The sequence below is a fragment of the Heloderma suspectum genome, chromosome 5, assembly GCF_057233095.1.
Source record: "Heloderma suspectum isolate Gila_16-S chromosome 5, 16-S_ref, whole genome shotgun sequence".
Lineage (NCBI taxonomy): Eukaryota > Metazoa > Chordata > Lepidosauria > Squamata > Helodermatidae > Heloderma > Heloderma suspectum.
The window spans coordinates 153,638,524-153,658,941 of record NC_139462.1 but is presented as its reverse complement, the minus strand read 5'-3'; the positions used below and the strand labels follow the sequence as shown (position 1 = coordinate 153,658,941).

At 43.9% G+C, this 20,418-nt stretch overlaps 2 protein-coding genes across 4 annotated transcripts in view; both read left to right on the top strand.

Moving 5' to 3' along the window:
* The first annotated feature begins 2,190 nt into the window (after positions 1 to 2,190).
* Positions 2,191 to 19,811, top strand: GPR141 (G protein-coupled receptor 141). 3 transcript variants are annotated; one of them, XM_084857860.1, is made up of 4 exons: positions 2,191 to 2,481; positions 13,903 to 14,065; positions 15,547 to 15,656; positions 17,054 to 19,811. In XM_084857860.1, the coding sequence occupies exons 3-4, from the start codon at positions 15,612 to 15,614 to the stop codon at positions 18,008 to 18,010; spliced, it is 1,002 nt and encodes a 333-aa protein (XP_084713986.1). In that variant the 5' UTR covers positions 2,191 to 2,481; positions 13,903 to 14,065; positions 15,547 to 15,611; the 3' UTR covers positions 18,011 to 19,811. The 3 variants fall into 3 exon arrangements, with proteins under 3 accessions (XP_084713986.1, XP_084713988.1, XP_084713987.1); XM_084857862.1 differs by having other exon boundaries at positions 15,547 to 15,676; XM_084857861.1 differs by lacking the exon at positions 15,547 to 15,656.
* Positions 18,280 to 20,418, top strand: part of NME8 (NME/NM23 family member 8) — a 55,621-nt gene continuing 53,482 nt past the window's right edge. Inside the window, exon 1 of the mRNA XM_084857855.1 lies at positions 18,280 to 18,369. The gene's annotated coding sequence lies outside the window, so the exon portion shown is untranslated. The remainder of the gene's footprint in view (positions 18,370 to 20,418) is intronic.

The following is a 20,418-nucleotide window of genomic DNA, read 5'->3' as shown; positions in this document are numbered from 1 at the left end:
GGGAGCAACAGGTGGCTGCAAAGGAAGGAAAGGCTGGAGTGTAATCAGAAAGCCTCTGGGAGAGGCTGGGACAAAAAGGAGGGAAGGCAATGATGGTGCAGGGAGGAGCAGGAGGGAGCTCACTGCATTGGGGCATGTTGCTGCAGAGAGCCAGCTGCCCATGCCCCCTTCCTGCCCCCCCCCATGATAGCTTCCCTCGATTGGGCAGCCTGCTGCATGTCAATTTCACTCAGCTTATGGGTTGAACAGATGGGATGGGAGGAAGGCGGCCCAAATCTGAGCTGGGTGAGCATTGCTGGACTGCAGCAGCGAGCCAAGCCCAGCCAGCTCGATTCCCCATTCACAGTACCACAGTAGCACTGTTTTACCCATTCATAATATTGCAGTAGTGCTGTTTTACCCATTCACATTATTGCAGTACCACTGTGTTAACCTTTCAAAATATCCCAGTGGTGGATGAGTGGGGAAAGGTGTGGCATAAACTGTGAGGGCTTAATTTCCCTGAGCAGGGGAATGTGGACAGGGGCGGGGAACAAGCCTCTCTCATTTGCTGAGCAACACCTCCCGGGTTGATGACATTCCGTTCTGCTCTGCCCACCCAACCCCAAAGCATGGGAGCGTCAAGTGCTGCCTGACCTGTGAAAGTGGGTTTTTACGTAGTGTATGCTCTGCTTTTCTTGCTTCATGTGCTGCTGATGGACCAAAGCAATTTCGTGAAAATCTGGAAATAACCAGGAAACATTTCAGAAACCGTTGACATGTAGATTCCACCCTGATGCTAGCACTCCATTGCCTTTCATTCAGCCTCTGCCTCAGGTGTTGCCCTTTCTGGATAAAAAGGGTCTCAACTTGTTTCCGGGCTCAATTTAAGGTACTGGTTCTGGCTTTTAAAGCCCTAAGGCAGGGGTGGGGAATCTCAGGCCCAAGGGCCAAACCTGGCCCTCCTGGGGTCTCAATCCAACCCTCTGAGGTTCCCCAGATGGCCCCATCCCTTCCCCTGCCCTCACCCCCTCTCCTCATATTTGATGTTTCCAAGCTTTAGTGCAGTTTTTTCCCCATTCTAAAAGGTTGAAGTATCTCTCCTGAGGGTTAGTTTCTGTCAGGAAGAGCTTTAAGCTACAACATGGTGGCTTTTTTTGGTACTTTTGGCCACACCCTTTTTGCTTTCAGCCCTGCCCCTGTTGCCTTCTGCCCTACCCACCACTGGAATACAGCCCTGGAGAGCTCTTCCAGAATTGGATTCCGCCTTCAGGCTGAAAGAGATTCCTGCCCCTAAGTGGCATGGGACCAAAGTGCCTTAAGAATCGTCTCCCCACTATATGAATCTACCTCACAGCTTTATTCCATTTCTGAGATCCTTTTCTAGATCTCTCTGCCATCAGATATATGATAGGCACCAGAGATAGGGCTTTGGGTTATGGCATTGAGAATTTGGCGCAGCCTCCCAAGAGAGGTGTGCCTTGCTCCCTTGCTGCTTGTTCTCAGGCAAGCAGCAAAGACAGTTCTGTTCCACCTGAACCTCCTGGATTATTGCTTTTAAAAGAAGTATCTGCTGCTGCTTCAAAATGTTTTAAGGTGGCTCCAATTTTGCTTTATAGATAACTTTACAAAAGCAAGGTATGAATGCTAATAAGAAACAAGCAGCAATAAATACAATAAATAAATAACATCTACAAGTATTTGCCACAGGCGTTGTTACCATTATGCTGAGGGTCTCTAAAGCCACAATGAACATTTTGGGCATCTTAGCATTATGGTCAGGCCTGTGAGGCTCTGTAAAGCTAGTATAACTAAAGTGTTCTGTAAGCTGATGCATGGAGGGAAGTGGTTCTGGGAAACATCAGCAAAGAACTGAAATCTAAGACAGCAGACTAAGTACTAGGATTTGTTCCCTTTCATTATACCTACAGTCACCTACATAACAAAGCTGCCTCACTCCGCCAAATGGTAGGGCCGGGGCTGTAGCCTAAACTTCTTTTTTTTTTAATGCACCAGTATATTACAAACAATTTATGCTGCGTTATGTTTACTACACTAATGAAGCTTCCTCATTCTGCCAAATGGTAGGGCCAGCACTGTGGCCTAAGCTTTTCTTTTTTTTTTTTTAATGAACCGGTATGTTACAGACAATTTATGCTGCATTATCTTTACTACACTAACGAAGCTTCCTCATTCTGCCAAATGGTAAGGCCAGCGCTGTGGCCTAAGCTTTTTTTTTAATGCACCAGTATGTTACAAACAATTTATGCTGCATTATGTTTACTAGAAGTCTGTTATGGAAGAAGTGGACATTTTAATTAAGTGTTGGTGAGATCAGACACAGACTATGGGTGTGAATTCTTTGTGGTTTTGTGGTTCTCGCGACATTTAAGGAACAACTAAAAGAGCACTTGATCATACAGCTCTTGATCTTTCACTTATTGGATTGTTCTTTTTTACTCTCCGTGACATATCTGCATTTTTCAGAATCATGCATGCCAGGTAAGCACTTTAAATTGTGTTTAGCATTGGTACTGTAGCATGTCTTGCCAGATATAAAAAGCAACACACAAAACCTATTAAAATGTTTCAGAATAAAATGTACATTGAGGAACTGAAATTTGAAAGTCAAGTAGGTTATTGACAGAGGGACAGTTCCTTTCAGAAAGGAAGGGCAGCTCCTAATCTTAAACACATAAAAGAGAGAGCTGGAATAACTAGTAAGCAACGCTGAATTATTCACGTTGAAGTTGCTGAGCTTTACTCCTCCAATTCCAGTGAGGCAGCTGAGTTACCTCTCCAGTATTAGAGGGAAAGTGAGAAAGAGAAAGGGAGCTAAAAGGAATTAGACGAGGAAGAGATGTTGTTATGATCTGTCATTCATCTGTGAAGTTATGTTTCTGCTACATATATTCAAAAGCCAAATATTTCCTAGGTGGATTTCCAGATATCTGTAGATATACCCATTTTAGTAACTCTGAGAGCTCATTGTTGCCTTGTCACTGTTCCCGGTTGTGCAGAGGCTCCTAAGTGTGTTTAGCCATTCAAAGCTTCACACTCAGTTTTAGCCTTTGTATGCTTGTCTTCTGTGTCTGTTTTATTCTGCACAAGGGTCTGACATATCCTGTGTGAAGCATAAAATAAATGAGTAAAACAGGATGAAAGGTTAAAAACTAGTTGTTGTCGTTTGCTGGTGATTTCTCACCCCTCAAAAGGTGTTTATGGATAAGAGGCTTGTTGCCAGTGTGCAACCTGGACAGAACAACACCCTCTCTATTAATGATCTGGAAAGTTAATGTTAAAACATATTTCCAATGGGTTGGATCCCAACTTAGTCATGCTTAGAGTAGACCCATTGAAATAAATGACTAACTTAAGTCCCATTAATTTCCATGGGCCCACTCTATGTATGACTAACAGCACAATCCTCCACTTGTCTACTCAGACATAAGTCCCACTGAGTTTAATGGGACGTACTCCCAGGTAAGTGCATATAAGATTATAGCCAAACTCTTTTTTCTTACACTTCACAACCTGAATGAATTTTTAAAAGGTGATAAATATACTTCAAACTGTTTGTTAGTATACTGCCAACTGCTTGCATATGCTATTATTGGAAAAGGGGAAGCCGCCCGCAACTGTATCAGAGAGTAGCTTGACAGTTTGTGTGGTCATACACACAAGACACAAGATTCACAGACATGCACAACAGGTATTTGATTAATCAATAAACAACTAACTGAGTTTAGTCCGTTTGTGCTACAAAGATTCGTGAACAAACCAATCGTCACTTAATTGTAAGAAGGGAGAAGCATTCTCTCAATAATAATAATAATAATAATATTATTATTATTATTATCAGCCCTGCTGAGAATTGCCTGGAGGGGTAGAAGCCCCTGCTCTGCCAAAGGCCCTGTTGCCACAGGGGTCCATGGCAGGGTGTGGGCTTCTATTCCCCTCCAGCCAATTCATCAGCTGGAACATCAGCTGGAGAGGGGGGCAAAGTTCACCCCCCCCAATCAAGGACCATGTTGCCTCAAGGATCCTTGGTGGGGGGTGGGCTTCAAACATACCCTCCAGCCATTTTTAAGCATGGAGGACTCCCCCGCTTTCAAGTTAATGAGGAATCACTCCATTCGCTTGCAGAGGGGGAAAATAGCTTGGTGGGTCCTTCAGTCTGGTCTTGCAGGTGCAGTGGCACTCCCAGGTGCCTGGTTGGAGACCCCAGAGCTTGAATAATGCTGTGCACCTAATACACGCAGACCATCCAGAAGGCTTAGAAAAATATTATCAGTGTTAAAGTGATCAATAAACCTGTTTGTGGTCTGGTTTTGGTCAGTGCCTGGATGGGAGATGACCTGGAAATCCCATTTATGGTGCCTTGAATTCTACACACATGTGCGCATACACAATGGGCTGGATCCAAACTAAACTAGCCACACTTTAGCTCTATTGGCTAACTTGTCCCATAGATTTAAATGGAACTAAGACTGCAATCCTATATCTACTCATTTGGAAGTAAGTACCATTGAACTCAATGGGCCTTACTTCTAGGAGGCATGTATATTGGGCAGAATCCAACGGGGTGTTTACACCTCCACCGATTTTCTTAGGCCCCGCTGTGGGATTTTAGGATGACAGAGTAAGTAGGGCAGTTAGGAACAAGCATTGATTAATAATAATAACATAATTTTTCATGTTTTAAATACATCTTTATTTGTTTTTAGAAATCCACATTCCCACATGTTGTTTGACTTTGTGCTGTCTTTATCATATCCGTTTCCTGGTTACTTCTCCTGTAGTGGGCTGAGAGGACCAACTGAGCATACTGAGTTTCTCTGGAACCCAGAGAGAGTGAAGGGGCTGAAGCTTGTGGGACAGTGGGCACACCTGTCCCAGAGTGAAAGCAGGCGTTTCCTGAGGGGTTTCTTTCTCATTTTCACAAGTGGAGGTAGGGGATAGGTGGGACCACGGGCGGGAATGCCGCACCCACCAATTTCGGTCTGCAAACGGCACCCACCACTTGCGGAAGGAAGATTTAGCGCTTCAAGGGCAACCGGAAACAAATGAAAACACTCATTTCTGGAATGGGGCAGGTCAGCAGAGCAGCTGTCGCAATCGATAAATGAGCATTTCCGCTTGTTTTAGGGCTTCCTCTGGGAAGTGCTGAATCTCTGTTGCGTGAGCAGTGGGTCCTGCTCAGAACTGGCAGAACCCAACTCTTGTGCACCAGAATCTGTGTGACTCAAGGGAATCGGCAGGGGCATAAGTGCCCCGTTGGATTCCACCCGTTGCACTCTAAAACGTGACTAAGTCTGGATCAAAACATCTGTCTCTCTATGAGAGGATATATTAAAATAAGCATAAAAACAGATAATTATAATACAAAGAGCAAAAACTAATTGGTATGAAGATATACAGACTAGCAATCCTATGGTGCTAGTCAGCAGCTAGATGGCTGTGGAATATGTGGGTTGTTGGGAACTGACCTCACAGCCCGCACTCCAAGGCCAGTTTCCGGAGAACCGACTTTCACCCCCTTCCGCACAGCCTCACAGGCAGCGCGGAATGACTCCATGCTCCGCACTCGGAAGAGGAGCGTGGAGCGGCCAAAATGGGGTTTTCCAGTGGTGTTCCAGGGCAGGGAAGGCGGAAATGCTGGTACGAGACATCCTATGTGTCGTCTGGCAGCCTCCTCCGCCTTCCTGGGGTTAGACAGCCGAAATCAGCTGTCTAGCCACAAATGCATTGGATAGGCAGTCGCCTCCAAGTTACAAATCCCACAATCCCCATAGGATTGTGCCCTAATTTGTTTTAAAATACTAAGCACAGATTTTCTTTACTGCCAGTACAAATTTTGCCACCCTTGTGGTAATAGACAGATTAGTGCCTGAGAGAAGATATAAAGCTGTTCTACAACTATTTGCGAAAGAGTGAAAGATATTTTGCAAGAAACCTGCACCCTGGTAGTTTATAGAGAGGACAATGTAATAGATCATGAGTAATATCCTCTCCTTTTCCTGACCCACGGATGGTAATTGAAGGCAATATTACTAAACCTCCCTTCCAAGTAGACAGTTGGAATGAACTGCAGGTGAATGGCTATAAATGCTTTCCTTGAAGGGGGAATGTGAGGGCTGTAAAATATATTTCCAATCCATACCTGCACATACATGTGACATATATTCTCCTGTTTAAGAAGACATTCTTAGTGAGATCCTTGTTGACAAAACTGGCTTCTCAGTGCAGGAAATCCTCAAATTCTGCATTCTGGAGCTTAACCCAACATATCCTATTAACTCAAGACACAGAACTCAATATTTAATAGGATTCATACCAGGCTTATATGCCTAATAATTTGTTACTAATGGAGTAGTGTCATCTTTACAGTGCTTGTTTAATGATGCATTCTTAAGCTTTCCTGAAGTAGATAAGCCTATTACACATGAAAAAACCTTTTGAATGCAATACATAGCAATTGCTCTTCTGACATTCATTCCTCCCCCACCCCCATTCCTTACATTTGATTATCCCTCCTTCTAAAAACAAGCTCAGGTGGTGAGTGCCAACACAATTGTAGCCAAAATGGGCCAATGAGAAATTCGAGAGAGGGATCAACATATTCGAGGAACCCTGATATTTGCAGAAGTACAGTTATTTTTTAAATCTAAAGGGGCCAAAAGCCACATCCACAAAAACAACCCAATGATGACTGAGCATGCTCAGCAGCCAAGGAATGTAGGCTGAAGTTGAAAAAGAAAAATGAAACACAGGTCAGGAGTGGAGAAGAGAGGAATGCCTGCCTGGAGGGAGCAGCTGCCTGGAACTCTGAACAGGAGCACTCCTTTTGGGATGGAGGTTGCACTTCAACATTTTGTTCTAGGTCCTGCTTGTTGTTTCTAAAAGGAATCTGAAAAGAAAACCTTTCTTCATAGCACCTTCTATTTCCACATCCTTCTCTTAAAGCAGGGTTGTTCAATAGCGGCTTTTGTTGGCACAGCAACCCAAGAGCAATGCCATAGGTCAGGACTTTGTACAGTCACACCAGCATTGTGTTCCATAGTTGTGAGATAGTGACTGTATATGCCAGTAAAATGGGTACGATACGAGCATATATTTCAAGTCTTGGAAAGTAAGTTGGATCACTATATTAGATAGCTGATTAGCCCCTCTGAATGAAAAGTAGGGTTTAAAGCAATTATTGATTGATTTGGTCTAGTTTATTGAACCATCTTAAATTAGAAATTTGGATTTATACATGGATTTATATCAACTTTGAAAAGGGGTGTTTGGGACTCAGGTCGCTATTGTAAAGTATACACGTTCATCTAGAAATGTTTCTAAGATTGCTACTATGTATTGAAATCAGTGCTGGCTCTGGGTTTTTGAAGGCCCTTTGGGCAAGACACCCTCAACGGACCCCCTCTGTGAGCCTACCCTCTCACTGCCACTGCCACCAGCTGCTACTGCTCCTCGTCCTCTTTCTCCTCGTCCTTACCACTTGCATGCTTGATAGGTGGACAGCCAGGGAGCAAGCAGGCAGTAGCATCTACGGTTCTTCCTTCTTACCACCCCCGTTGCCTGGGCCAGAGCAAGAAGCAGGTGAACAAGCAGGTTGCAATAGTGAAGAGGAGAACTCCATGGGGCTGTCACCAGTGGGCCCCTGCTGGGGCATGGGCCCTTGGCAGGTGCCCAACCATGCCTAAGCTTGATGCTGGCCCTGATTGGAATGCTTGAGATGTCCTAGGAGCAAGGACATATAGCATCAGAGTCTCTGATGTGTTACCAATGAAGCTACACTAAGGCTGCAATTCTGTATGCACAATACCTGGGAGTAGGTCTCATTGAACTCAATGGAACTTACGTTTGAGCAGACATGGATAAGATTCCACTGTAAGTCTGCAATACTAAACACTGTCCCACCACTGATCACAGTGGGACTTACTTCCAAGTAAATATGCATAAGGGAGCCATGATGTTCAACAGAATAATGCTCAAAGTGTCTATGACTGCCGCATGTGTCTTTGTAAACCAGAGATATCCTATTAATTAAACTGGAGGAGGAGCTTGTCCCATGGGCCAGTTTGAAAGGCCCCAGCATAGTACCTGCCCAGTAGCCTTCTAGAAGCCTGCACCTCCTACTGCAACCTGGTTGGCTGTTGGCTACCAAGTTCAGTGGAAACCAGGCCATTATTCTATCAGGAGGTGGCTGAAAACAGACCATGTCCTGCAGTTGCCTTGCTAATGGCAGCAGTAGGGTAGCCAGATGGAAAACGTGGACAGGGCTCCTGCACATTTAATAGCTGTACAGAATGAAAACTGTTCAAGGTGCAGGAGCCCTGCACACCTTTGCATCTGGCCACCCTAAACAGCAGAACCTAGTGGTGAGAGCAATAGTGAGTAAAGGATAAAGGCAGGAGGTAGTGAAACTAGGATGGGGTAGGAGGCACACAGGAAATGGCATGGACTTTCATTGCAATGTTTAACATTGGAAAATATTTCCTTGGGCACCAGCTTGCAGTTGACAAGTAAGTATTATCCACTGAATGGGAATTAGTTGGATCCAAACAAGTTAGTTGTACTTAGCTCCCGTTGAAGCCAATGGGAAAAGTTAGTCCAGAATTAAGTTCCATTGATTTCAATGGAAGCGAAGTCCAACCAATAGCACATTCTTATGCATGTTTGCTCACAACTAAGCTCCACTATGTTCAATGGGGCTTAGTCCTAGGTAGGTGCACATAGGATTTGAGCCTTAGTCTGATCTAGCCCAATGAGAAGATGCATACAACACATACACGGCACCCCTGGTTTATAGCCAAGAAAGGGCAAGCAAAGTAGGATTTGCTTAATTGATTGGGAATGTTCTAGCGGTATCCTTAGCAACTGCGAATCTTCATGCTTGTCAATCACTCTTTCCTGGATGATTGTGTCACAATCAGATCAGGTTTTTTTTTTTTTTTAATAACACCAACTGCTGTACCAGATGCTTGATGAAAAGCATTGTCTGCTGAGAAAATCTAGTAATGCTTGATAGATATGAGCCAGCAAAAAATCTGCAGGAAGCGATAATATTAAGCTGGTGACAGCCAGTTTGAAATGTGCTGTTATTAAAAATAAACATCACTTCTGAAAATATCACCATCAAGGTCACTGGGGTTCAATGCAGATGCATTCAATGCAGATGGTTCAGTGTACTCAGATACTCTGAAGCTAAGCTTAAATGTCAATTTAGAATGCATATGTGTGTGTGTGTGTGTGTGTGTGTGTGTGCATGTATTCAACCACAAGATGGTTGCTTGTCTCTAAAATCCAAGTGTGCAGACATTGTCGAGAGTCTTGTAAGGTTTCCTTCTAGAGAGGAAAATATAGCACATTTCATGATTTTCATTTTGGTCACGCTAAAGCAGGAGTGGGTAGAAAGTAGATCTCCTGATGTTTTGGACCTCAACTCCCAGAATTAATAACCATTGGCCACACTGGCAGGGCCTTCTGGGAGTTGAAGCCCAAAATATATGGAGAACTACCTCCTGCCCAGTCCTGTTCTAAAGTGGCCTTCCCCACCCTGGTGTGCTCCAGATATTTTGGACTTCAACTCCCATCAACCCCAGCTGGCAGTTTCCTATATTCATATGCCAATAGCAGTAGTTTGTAGCTGACTGGTGTCTGCTGTGGCCTGCTATTACCCAAGGCAATTCAGATGACTATGTAGCAAAGGTGGAGTTAACATGCTGGGAGTGTTGGTCATGTATGAATGCTTATAGAACTGAGGTTCTCTTGAGATGGATGATAAGTGGCATTTCTGCAGAATAAGGCCCCTTGGTATGGGCCATAATTATTTCTGATTGCACCTCCCTTTCTTTCTTTCTTTCTTTCTTCCTTCCTTCCTTCCTTCCTTCCTTCCTTCCTTCCTTCTCCCTCTGCATGTCTTCTGGAATAGTTTGGCAATTTCAAGCCACGTGCAAATGTGTTAACATCAGCTAGATGCATACCAACCAATAGTTACACACTAACCTGTCTTTTGATCTGTTGTCATTCTTCTTACTTTTCTGCTATTCAGCTGTTCCCCTCAAAATCCATGGCATTGTGACACATACTTGTAAAAGCAATATTAAATAAAAGGGTGTTATCATATAAGATGGTATCCATGTAGAAATCATCGCACACATCCTTTTAGTTTCAATGTTCTTTACTGGAAAGAGGCTTTGAGAGAAGCTATTTGCTCACAGACAAAACTAAAGCAAAACAGACAAAAAGGCTTCTGACCTTACAGACATATGCACTATGTTAAATAGCCTCACTATGCTGAATCCAGTTTTTGGCACATGCACCTGGGCAGGCTGAAGGGAGTTTCCCCAACCTCTCTTCCCACAGCAGCCCCTCCAGCTCCACACAATGCTACACAGAAGACTGGGGACCCTGCTGAAAGGGGGAGCTGTAGTGGGGTGGGGGAGATCCCTGAAAATCGAGCAGAGGCACTTTCTGTGAGTTGAGCCCTTCCATCAATGGAAAGCAGATCTGGATCCAACCCAATGGGGCTGTTCACACAACGTGCTAACCCACACTTAGTAGTTGGGTGTGGTTGCTGTTGAATCATGGGTTGTTGAACCGTGGGTTATTGCGTTGTCTGAACACAGCGCATTTTCCATAAGGTGGCTTGTTAAGCATGCAGTGTGGCTTGTGAACCACCCTGAACCACCCAACAACAAATCATGGGCTCTCAATGTGGCTTGTTCAAGGAAAATAAGCCACACTGAATGGTTAACAAGCCACCCTGCAGAAAATGTCCTGAGTTCAGACAACATGCTAACACATGGTTCAACAAACAACCCATGGTTCAACAACAATCCACACTCAGCCACTGAGTGTGGGTTAGCATGTTGTGCAACCCCAATAATTCAGTCCTCATTGGACTTTTGGGAGGGATGGCCCCTTGTAAACATAATTTTTGTACTTCTGCAAACCTTGTGATGCCCCTGAGCATGATAATCCCTACCTTTTGTTTCTTAGTGGCTGTGTTTGGGCTCCATTTCTGTTGACACTCACTGTCTGAGGGCTTTTCTACATGAGGCATTTATTGTGTGTTCATCATTTCCTACTCATGGTTGTTTAGAGGACAACATCATGACCCTCCATTTTCTGTGTCTAACCAGCACTTTCAGCAAGCTTTATTAAAGCAGAGAAAATGTGGCATTTAACTGTGAAAGCAAAAGAAAGCACCATTTCTTCTTGTGTATTTGCGCTATTGTGCTATATCACAGTGCCACCTAGAGGTTATGTAGCAGAACAGCAGGAAAGGAAACACTCCCAGTGTAGTGTTCAGATCTCACTTCTGCGATAAAACGAGAAGTAGATGCGGCAGATTAACAGCCTCATGTAGAAAACCTCCACGTTTGCTATTAGAGGGAGCAACATAACATAGTTAGTGACTTCAAGTGGTAATGCAATACCCTGAACTATGGAGTCTGATGGGTAAAAGTGGCTATATAATGCCCTTGGTTATAGCTGGTCTTTCTTAGTAGTCTGAAAAGGTGGGTTTTTACCATTTCAAGCATCAGCAATATTTGAAGGGATTTCAATACTCATAGTTATTTTGATCTAAATTTAAGAAGCTTTTCCCCCTGGGGTTGTGGGAAGTGCTTGCATTTTAAAGATTTGTTTGTTTAACCAACAGATAGCAATTACAATACATCCAACATTTGTAGTTGGGGGCTGGAGGAAGATCATAGGCTTGGATCCAAAGAACTATGAACAGAAAGAGGACATGCTGTTCAATAAATTCTTAACTGGCTGGAGGAAGCCTTCTTGCATTTGCAGTGTATCATTCTAATGTCCTGGGAGTTGCATTAAAGTACAGGCAACACGGTGAATGATGAAGATATAGGATTCAGCCAATGGGCCACAAAACTGCCAATGGGCCACAAAAAGATCTTGTATAAGAGCTTGGACAAATGGAAGAACTTCCCTAGGTTGGAGGTCACTTTTCTAACTGAGGGCACTTCCACCAGGTCACAAACAGCCTTTCCCTGAGTAGATGGGCCTCTTCAGATCCAAGCCATTGTTTATATATGTCACTACAGGTTTTTTTTTTAAAGGTCTATAATGTATAACTTGATGTTCTTTGTAGTTTCCCTTAAAAAGAAAGAAAGAAAAGAAGTGTGGGTGTGGACACATAACCATGAATGGTTGGATAACCTCACATTCTGCAGAACAGGCACTGCAGTTATAAGGAAATGTTTTAAGAGAGGTTGAAGTCTATAGTTGCCAGTGCTTATATTCTTTGGTATATCATTTATATGCCCCAGTCTAGCTCTCGTTGCACCAGAATGTGGACTGGGGTGCACATTGAAACACACATCTGAATGCTCATTCCATTCAAAGGATTGGATCCAGATTTAGGGCGCAATCCTATGGCCACTAGACAGCAGCTAGACAGCGATAGGATTTTTTGGTTTTCTGGAACTGACCTCAGAGCCAGTGCTTCAAGTTTGATTCCCATAAAACCACCTCCCCACCCCCACCTCTGCTACCTTGTAGGCGGCACAGTTCATCCCTGGCTCCATGTTCAGAAGAGCAGCGCAGAGAGGGGAGAAAGGGGGCATTCCTGGGGGCGGGGAGGGGACAGCGGAAGCACCAATACGATGCTTCCTATGCGCTGTCCTGCCTCTCCCCTTCCATCCAAGCTGTTCCAGCCATCTAGCCACAATTGCAGGGCGGACCCTCCATGCTCTGCCAGCCCTCCATTGGATAAACCTCCGAGTTCAGAGGCAGCCATCTATCCCCATAGGGTTGCACCCTCTGTCATACTTAAAGCAGCCCCATTGAAATTAATGGGACTTAAGTTAGTCAGGACTAAAGTCCTATTTATTTCATTGGGTCTACTGTAAGTATGACTACATCTGGATTCAGTCCCATGTAATTAAGAGGATAGGTAGCATCCACATTAGGAGGTGTGTTCCAATGGGTGCTCAGATTACATCTGATACACATGTGCAGAACTCATTACACAGATTAGGGCAATAATATGGAAAGTGGTAGGACATTATGGGTTGGTAACCTTTCAGCTTCCTTTTCAGCATCAACTTTGTCTTTATTGGTGGCTTTGCATGCCCCAAAGCTGCAGTCACACACCACAGCCACAAAGGCATATTGAAAAGTTGGCACTCTGTAAAATCAATTTACCCCATTTTGTATTGTGGATGTGGCTATCAGTGTATGATTTTGAATATGAAGACCTCTTTGTGAGTAAATGTGTGTGTATACCTTTGTTGGAGATAATCACTGTACCTTGAAAGAATATGGTTAGTACACCTCACATAGCCCCTGAAGCTGGGTACAATGTTCCCCCCTCAAAATATTTTTACATCCTACACTGTTGCTAAGGTTTTTCTTCAGATAGTTATTTGAGGATTTAAGGAGAGAGAAAAACAGTTTGAGGTGGATAACTGCAAAGGCCTGCTGAGAAGACATCCACACTGAACTACACGCGCGCACGCGCGCACGTGCACACACACACACACACACACATTACAAGGGATTACTTGTGGTTATGAGCTTCTGAGATCACTTCCCCACCCCCTTGTCTCTCCTCCTTGTGTCACACCTCAAGGTACTCTCCAAACATTTAACTTACAAGAAGTGTCATCACAGGTTATACTGTCACTGGGAAGTCCCACTGAATGGCCACAATAATGCCATAGAAATTTCATGTAAAAATTTCATGAAAAATTTCATTTTTCAGCCTGAAGGGGGCTGAAAAAACTGCAAATACTGATACCATTGATATGTGAAAATACTGAAAGTGGTTGTAATGTTCATGCTGTTTGTGGTGAAAGCAAATGTTTATATGATTAATTGTCCTCCCACCCCCACTTTTGAGATCCAGCTTTTACTTCAGTTATCTAATATTTTTCCTGGTAATTGTAGGTGAAACGTCTGGCCAGGAGGAAACTACATTTTTCAGTGCTCAGTCTTTGAAAATAGATCGAGCTAGAGCCAAACGAGAAAGATTGGAAGCAGCATGAGAGCTGCAGGAGGTTGCTGAAAAGCATTCTGAGGCTATGATTATCCATCACAAAAGAAAATTCAGGTAAAGGACTGTGAGGCAACTAAGACAAATCTAAGTTAGGACCAGCATTTTCTTTCTGGACTTCTGAACTTGGTTTCTGAAAATAAGCAAAACAGAGGAGATGCTGGAGCAAAAGAAATGAACATCTCATTCTAAATCTGCAGCTGATCTAGTATTTGCAGTCCACAAAATTTGTCCTATGCATGCCTACCTGGCTGGGAATAAGTCTCATGGAATTCATTGGGACTTCCCTCCCCATAGCCATGCAAAGGGCTGAGCTGCACATCTTGTGTGGCAATGATAACACCATGAGTCCCATCCTCTTTCCCAATGTTAACTTCCAAATGTTTCCCCAAAATCTAGTATCTTTTCTGCACAACTTCTAATTTCAAAATCCCCCAACTCCCCCATGCACAGCAGTCCTGGTGAAAACCACTCCCTCCTCTGCACCTATTTAAAATAATTTTTTTAAAACCCTGATATGATTAGCAATGACACATATAGCATTGCATTAGTTTGGGCTCTAAGGCTGCAATCTTATGGGGATGGCCACCTCCGAACTCAGAGGTGGCTGATTATCCAATGGGGGGTGGGGGGTGCATGGAGGGGATCCTCTCATCTGCACTCCGTCCACCCTGCATTTGTGCTAGACAGCTGATTTTGGCTGTCTAGCTGGGGCATGTCAGAGCAGGGGGGGAGGCCAGACAGCACACAGGACGAGTCGTAAGAATGTTTCCGTGGTCTCCTCCACTTCCCGCCTCTGGGAACACCTTTTTTTCACCCTCTCCGCACTGCTCTTCTGAGTGCAGAGCCAGGGACAAATGGCACTGCCTATGAGGTGGTGGGAGAGGGGGCAGGGAGTGAGGTTTCTGGGAAATGAGCTGGCTCTGAGCTTGGTTCCCAGAAACCAAAAAATCCTATTGCCATCTAGGCACTGTCTGGTGGCCATAGGATTGTGCCCTAAGCTGGTTGTACTAGAAAGGTTGAATGAGACAATATAAATCAAGAGTAGGCAGAAGACAGATCGGGACCTCTCTGTGATTTTGAAGTAAATTAGCCAGGATTTCTGACTCCCAATTTCTTAACAATGGCAACAACAAAATAACCCATTTTGTGCATTGTCAACAACCCATGGTTTGTTCACAATGGTTTGTTCATTGGGAAATAACTGGAACCAGCTTTTACATGAATATACTTGGAATGATGGTGTTGGTCCCCTTTGAATGTTACTGCCATTGTTGTTGCTGGTTTTATTGTTGGCTTTTGTTGTTGCTGTTATTGTGCTTATGTTTATATCGCTTTAAATATTTAAACCGTTTTTATGTATTTTATTGCTGTAAGCCTCCTTGGGAGGGCTTCTGCCTTGAATGGTGGCTAATAAATGTTCTAAATAAATAAATTAGATAAAATTGAATGAAACCCCACATTCTAGAAATGGTAACTGAAACTGAGGCCTGCTCCTTTTCTTCTTTTCTGCCCCTTCCCTTGTGTCTTTAACATAGAAGAGTGACGCCCAGCTTTTCCTATCACTTCATCTCCATACCAGCTTCACCTGCATAATTTCTGGATGTCACCCCTCTGTGTTGAAGTCCCAGGAGTTATTTTCAGGCAGGTTCGAGCCCCTTTTTAAATGTAAGATTTCTCCAAATGGAACTGCTTTCCAAAGGCACCATAGCATGGATGCAAAATTAAAGGCAGTGATGGGAAAGAATAATGGCCAAATATACCTCAAAGCAGCATGGAGAGCTGCCTAAAATATATTAAACTGAGGTTTTTAACCTGAAGCTAGTGGAAGAGAAAATAATTTCTGCATTTGGGGTAAATTTCTCAGAATTTTACATTAAGCAGGCAACTGCTTAAAGTAATATTCAGACACTTTAAAAGCTGCATGTACCACTTCATCCCCATGATGGTAACCTTTCTTTGTATTATTTTAGACTCTAGACAATTAGGTCATCATTATCTTGCCAAAATGTCATATTTGATGTGATGTTATTGCCATGAGTATCCATCGAGGAAGGCTTTTAAGGTATTAGGCTAGAGATAAAGAAGTTTCCTCACTTAGGGCACAATCCCATGCATGTCTAGACAGAAAAAAAGCCCTACAGATCCCAGCATTCCCCAGCTACCTGTTCTTGGCAGTGTTCTGAATCTGTGTCTGGGTTTGGTAATGGACTGGATGAGAGCCAATAAATTCAGGCCAGACAAGACAAAGGTACAGTTAGTGGGTGATTCATCTGGGGTATGCTGGGAGTTGTAGTACTTTTTTCTGTCTAAACCTGCATAAGATTGTGACCTTAGGGTGCAATCCTATGCAGGTTTAGACAGAAAAATGTCCTACAACTCCCAGCATTCCCTAGTCAGCATAGGCAGCTGCCCCCGAACTTGGAGGCAACCGCTTATCCAATGCAGGGCAGGAGAAACACAGAGGGGATCATTCCCACCACACTTCTCCTGCCCTGCATTTATAGCTAGACAGCCTATTTTGGCTGTCTAGCTGTGGGAAGGTGGAGCGGGGGAGGAGGCTGCCAGACGACACATAGGATGTGTTGTACTGGCATTTCCACCTTCCCTGCCCCAGAATGCCCTGTTTTGACCGCTCCACACTCCTCTTGTGAGCGCGGAGGATGGGGCCATTCCGTGCTGCTTGTGAGGCAGCACGGGAGGGCGGGAAGGTCGGTTCCCGGAAAACCAGATATCCTATGGCTGTCTAGCCGCTGAGTAGTGGCCGTAGGATTGCTCCCTGAATGACTTAACTTACTTTAGCCCTACATTCAAACAGGAAATTATGATCATTCTTTTTCCATGTGAGGGCCAAAAAGTAACAGTTTTTCTTCTGGTTGCTTTCATGTTAAACTACACATAGAGCTCTGCTAACCACAGTGACTCATTTCTAATACTTTGTGTGTGTACGCACACACACACACGCACACACAGAGTAGTAACCCAGACACCACTGGATGTATGCTTTGAAAACCTTAATGGAATTGGCTTCTTTTCCCCCCCCAGGTCATGACACAGGAAGATTCTAGGACCATGGCCGTAGAGAATGACACCCTTCCTAATCTTAACACAACTTCGTCAACAGACTCTTACCACTATATTGGGAAGGCCGTTTTGCTCACAACATACACAATCGTGCTTATTGGAGGTGTGGGTGGAGCCATCATAATGTCATCTTTGTTACTGAAAATGAATACATTATCAGTGACTACAACAGCGATCATAAACCTGGTGGTGATTCACAGTCTCTTTCTTGTGACTGTGCCATTTCGGCTGTATTACTACAGCACAGATACATGGATCTTCGGAGCTGTCTTTTGTAAATGTGTGAGCATAATGGTGCACTTGCATATGTACCTCACCTTTCTATTCTATGTGATTGTTTTGGTTATTAGGGGCCTTATTTTCTTTCAGTGGAAGGATAAGGTGGAATTCTACCGGAATTTGCATGCTGTAGCAACCAGCACAGCAGTGTGGATTCTGGCTTTGGTTACTGTGATACCAGTAATAAGCCTTTGGTATGGGAATACTACAGATTTGAATTATGACGACAAGAGATGTTTTAGATTTCACAAGGAGCTCAAATCCGATGCAGTGAAAGCATTGAACTATATTATCATTAGTGTGGTGCTTACTATAACTTGCACCTTTTTGGGCTTGCAAATCTTCATGGTTCTAAAGGTAGTGAACAAGCTATCAGGATCTATTTGGTCACATCAAGAGTTTCGGGCCCAGTTGAAAAGCATGTTTTTTGTATGGGTCATCATTCTTTGCTTCCTCCCGCATCACTTTTTTCGTATTTATTACATTCAGCATGTGAATAATCAGGAGTATTCCCAGTTGTATTTATACAATGAAATCTGTTTGAGCATAACTTCCATCAGCTGCCTTGATTTGTTTTCATTTGTGGTAAGTGGAAGCAAACTCTTGAGGCAAAAAATCATTGCACGTTCATGCTGTTAACGTTTTGCGTACTTATGACAGAAAATCTTCTACCTAGCAACGAGGTCAGCTATCTGGCTTTAACAATTTCAGAATGAAATGTAGACATTATAAATTCTATGTATATTTTTGTTTACATCTCAAGAGAACTCCCAAAGTGTATCCAACTACATCCTACAGATGCTGCACAGCAGTCATGGCAACTGCTGGGGGAGGTTATTTGGAGATGTGGCCTGGGGTGTCACCAATTTGAGGCTGACACTCAGCTCTCTCTCTCCTTTTCACCAAATCCAGGTGAAGCAGTGTATGTTCTGAATCGTTGCCCGGGTGTGGTAATGGACTGGATGAGAGCCAATAAACACAGTCTGGACACAATAAAGGTACTGCTGGTGGGCAGTTCATCTGTCTGGTTGAATAGTGTTCAACCCATTCTGAAGGGGATTGCACTCTCCCTAAAGCAGGGGTGAACAACCTTCAGGGGTTGGTGGGCACACTGTCCCATCCCGGACCACAACAGGGACTGCCCCCTGCCACTGCCACACTGCCAAGCTTTGGTGGTGCAGCACCAAGGAAAAAAGCCTCCTTCCAAAAGCCAGGTTTGGCAGTTGGCTGCCAAAATTTGGCAGCATGGCAGTGGCAGGAAAATGGGGCTATTTTGCTTTAGAATAGCCTCTTTTTGCTGCCGCATGATCAAATTTTGGTGGCAAACCATTGAAACTGGCTTTTTTTCTGGCTGCTGCCACCACACCACCAAATTTGGGGGCAAATTCAGCAGCATGGCAGCAGAGGCAGTAAGGGTGGGGGTGCAAAAAAGGACAGGTTGCCCACCCCTGCCCTAATGGCTCAGGTTCATCATAGTCTGGGGCTGCTCTTGGGTCCAGCATTATCACTGGAGGCACAGGCAGCGTCAGTGGCATGGAGCTCCTTATATCAGCTTAGGCTGACATACCAACCCTATCTGGACGGTTATCCCTGAACCCTAAGATCATCTTCAGAGGCCCTGTTCCAAGTGCCCCCACCAAATGAGGCGAGGTGGATGGCTACTAAGGAGAAGGCTTTTCCAGAGAGGCTTCACTGCCACTTACATTGTGGTCTTTTCTGCACCAGGCGTTCTATTGTCCCAGGCTTCTTCATTCTTCGGTTTTAAAAACTATGTGAATGCTAGGGATGTTGGAGAAATCTGCAACAATCAAATCAGTTCAGATTTCTTTGAATCCAACCCACAAATTCTGCAGCTGACCAGCTTTTCCCGAGTGGCATGGATTCCATGGACTTGCGGACCATTTTTTTTCTTTACTTTCTGGAATTGTATGCATATTTAATTGTAGAAAAATACATTTAAAAAACCCCATTGGCTGAAAATGTACATTTCCTCCATAGGCCAAAGAATGAAAATGCACATTTGGGGGAGATTTGCTCATTTTGCGGGGGGGGGGGTACATTTGGGGGGGGATTTGCACATGTGAGAATTTGTGTAAGTTTGGGAAACTGGAAAAAAACTGATTCTATCAGTGAGCAGACAATGCAACGAAAGGCACCTGACAACCCTCCCAACATAAATGGAACAGATTCCACAAAATCCATGCATCCCTAGTTAATGCATCTGTTGATCTTTGCACTGCTGCTGGCTTTTACTTTGGTTTCTGGTTTCTTGGCTTACTTTGGTTTCAGTCTGCTGTGTTAAATGTTTAGGTTTTTATATAATATTTTATAATGCCTTTGTATTTTATGGCTTTAAGATTTGTTTTGTGAACCACCCTGAGGACTTCAGCTATTGAGCAGTATAGAAATATATGGAATAAATAAATGAACTGCATCACCACTAGAGATTTATATATCATTCCTATTTTAGGGAAATAAATTTAAGGCATAAAAATGTACTTCACATAAAAATGTATCAATAAAGGGGTGATGATGATAGCAACAACAACATGAAAGCATTGAAAGCCTTTGACCTTGAGTCTAGCTACATGTATGCCAATACTCCAATTTATTACCAACACCTATGGTAATGTCAAGGACTTATGAGTATAGATTGGCTCCAGGATCTGCCTTCTGGGAGAAGAAGGGAGCTTCCATGAGAGGAAGCCCTCTGCTCAAAGAAGGTCCCTCCACTCAATTTTTGGGGATCTACCCTCTCCCTACAACACACTTCACCCCGTTCAGCAGGGTCTCCTGACTCTCTGTGTAGCATTTTCAGGGCACTGGAGAAGCTGCTATGGGAAGGAGAGGGCAAGGAAGTCCACTCCCAGTTGATCCAGTGTCACTGTGGATCTAACCCTGGGACTTTCCCTGGAGGGCTACCCAGGGCTGTGGGTGCTCTTGCTTCAGAGCCCACTTTAGGCACAGAAGGAATTAGCATTGTGCAACATCAGCCTCCAAAATTGGCAGGCAGTTTGAAGCTTCCAGACAGGACAGACCTAGGATAA